This window comes from Pteropus vampyrus, unplaced genomic scaffold (genome assembly GCF_000151845.1).
Source record: "Pteropus vampyrus isolate Shadow unplaced genomic scaffold, Pvam_2.0 Scaffold154, whole genome shotgun sequence".
In the NCBI taxonomy this organism is placed as follows: domain Eukaryota; kingdom Metazoa; phylum Chordata; class Mammalia; order Chiroptera; family Pteropodidae; genus Pteropus; species Pteropus vampyrus.
Genome location: NW_011888935.1, coordinates 384,053 through 386,382, shown reverse-complemented (window position 1 = coordinate 386,382; position 2,330 = coordinate 384,053). Strand labels below are relative to the sequence as shown.

Here is a 2,330-nt window from a genome sequence, read left to right as displayed (position 1 = left end):
TACAGTCAATCCTTGCAGAATATAAGAGTTGGGGCAACGACTCCCCCCCCCCAGTTAAAAATTCTCATATAACTTTGACTCCCCCGAAATGTAATTACAGTTATCCTTGCATATTCTTGGGTGATTGGTTCTGGTACCCCTGTAGATAGCAAAAGGCTAGATGCTCAATCCTTTATATAAAATGGTGCAGAATAGTGCAGAATAGTCCACAGATTCCTAGCAGCAGATGGAAAACATTGTTTTTGGCCACACTTGGTTGAATCAGCAGATGCAAAACTAGGGGACTACAGAGGGCTGACTCTATATTTATTAAAAAAAATGTCAGCATACAGGTGGCCCTGTGTAGTTCATACCCGTGTTGTTCAAGGGTCAACTGTAGTTATTGCTCTTGTCCCTTTTTGGCAGACCGACTTTCTTAGTCTGTTAATATTTGAAGCTTCCTTTAGGATTCAGCTAAAAGGAAAGCTCTTTGAAGAGTGATTGTAGACTTGAGATGAAAAGTACCGAGTTCTGAAGAGGGACCCTGCATTCTAAACCAGCTCTGCCTCTGTCTGGCCGAGTGAATAATCACCATTGAGTTACTTAACTTCCTTGGACATTGGATACGTAAAATTAAAGAATTAGACAAGAAAATAGGTAATATTTCCTTCAAACTTCAGAAATCTATGAATATCTGAACCACCCAAAGTTTGCATGATTATTTTATACCTTTCACGTGTTTCTTCACACACTCAATTCTAGATACTTTCTAGAAAATAGTGATTTAACCTATTCTATTGACATTTGTTGGTTACATTTCTACTCATTTGCCTTAGTTAATTATATATATTCAGTGGGTAGAAAACAGTGCTATCTTCATTTATTTTACTATGTTTTCAGAGGTTTGTAGAATTATTTTCTTTTTTGTGGGTTATGGAGTTTGGGACCATGTTTGGAGCTGGCTGAGGCAGTGAACTGAACAAGATATATTGAGGCTCCCTCCAGCTTTATCATATGTATAGAGTTGATTTTTTTTCCATGTTGTGTTTATTATATTTCAGATGCTGAGATGAATCGTCACCTCTGTGTTTGGCTTTTTAGACATCCATCTCTTCATGGTCACCACCAGTGTCACATCTACCCCCTTTCTCATCAATTTAGACAGATACATCTTGATAGAAGGCTGTGGGGTTTTATACAAAACAGGAATCACGTTCTCCATCATCTATTAAATAAGAATTGTTCCAGGAGATATTGTCATCAGGACAGCAGGATGCTCTGGAAGCATAAAGCACTACAGAAATATATGGAGGACCTGAATAAGGAGTACCAAATGCTTGATCAGTGTTTGAAGAATATCTCTGTGAATCATGGGGACCAAAGAGCGTTGAGTCGAAGACATGCTGAGTTGGCGCCACTTGCAGCCATTTACCAAGAAATTCAGGAGGCCGAACAAGCGGTTGAAGAGTTAGAATCAATGTATAAAAGTAGGTAAAAGATATGTGCTTGTATGGGTACAAGACTGATTTTCTAAGTTAACGCTTTATTGAACTCAGTCTTTTAAAAAGCTTACAAGTAATAAGCTCTGTACTTGGAAGGGACAGGACTCTGTATTCTGGGTGTTTGAAGTATTTCAGCTACAATGATTAAGTGCTAAGAGACTGAGCTCCTCATGGTCCGTGCCAGGAAGTTCTTAGGGTCGGAAGACTGAATACTGACCCTTTCAGAAGCTTTAATTTATTGAACAGACCTCTATGGAGCACTGTCCTACAGTGCTGTATATCAGGGGCACAAGAATATAGTTCCTACCCCATCAAAGGGCTTATGTGGTCTAGGATTTATTTCATCACCCTAAAAAGAAACACTGCACCCTTTAGCCATCTTGTTCCAATCTTCCCTTCCCTACCAACCCTAGGCAACCACTAATCAACGTTATGTCTCTATAGATTTACTTATTTCAGGCATTTCATATAAAAAGCCTTTGTGACTGGCGATTTTCACTTAGCGTAATATTTTTAAAGTTCATCTGTGTTATAGCTTATAGCTGTACTTCACTTTTTTATTGCTGAATTATATTCCGTTGTATGGGTATACCACATTTCATTTATTCATTCATCAGTTGATGGATATTGAGTTATTTCCACTTTTCAATTGTTGCTATGTATGTACAAGTTTTTGTTTGGACACAGATTGCTGAGTTGTATGTTAACTTTATGTTCCACCTTTTGAGGAACTGCCAGACTGTTTTCCAAAGTGGCTGTGCCGTTTTACATTCCACCCCAGTGTATGAGGGTTCTGATTACTCTAAATCCTTGCCAACTCTGTTATCTGCCCCTTTGATTTTAGCCATC

At 38.5% G+C, this 2,330-nt stretch overlaps 1 protein-coding gene across 4 annotated transcripts in view; it reads left to right on the top strand.

Moving 5' to 3' along the window:
- MTRF1 (mitochondrial translation release factor 1) overlaps positions 1 to 2,330 on the top strand; it is a 32,219-nt gene that overhangs the window by 1,500 nt on the left and 28,389 nt on the right. For all 4 annotated transcript variants that reach the window (XM_011369739.2, XM_023536360.1, XM_011369740.2 and 1 more), the window contains exon 2: positions 1,041 to 1,466. In XM_011369739.2, coding sequence (XP_011368041.1) covers positions 1,049 to 1,466 — 418 coding nt within the window. In that variant the 5' untranslated portion in view covers positions 1,041 to 1,048. The remainder of the gene's footprint in view (positions 1 to 1,040; positions 1,467 to 2,330) is intronic.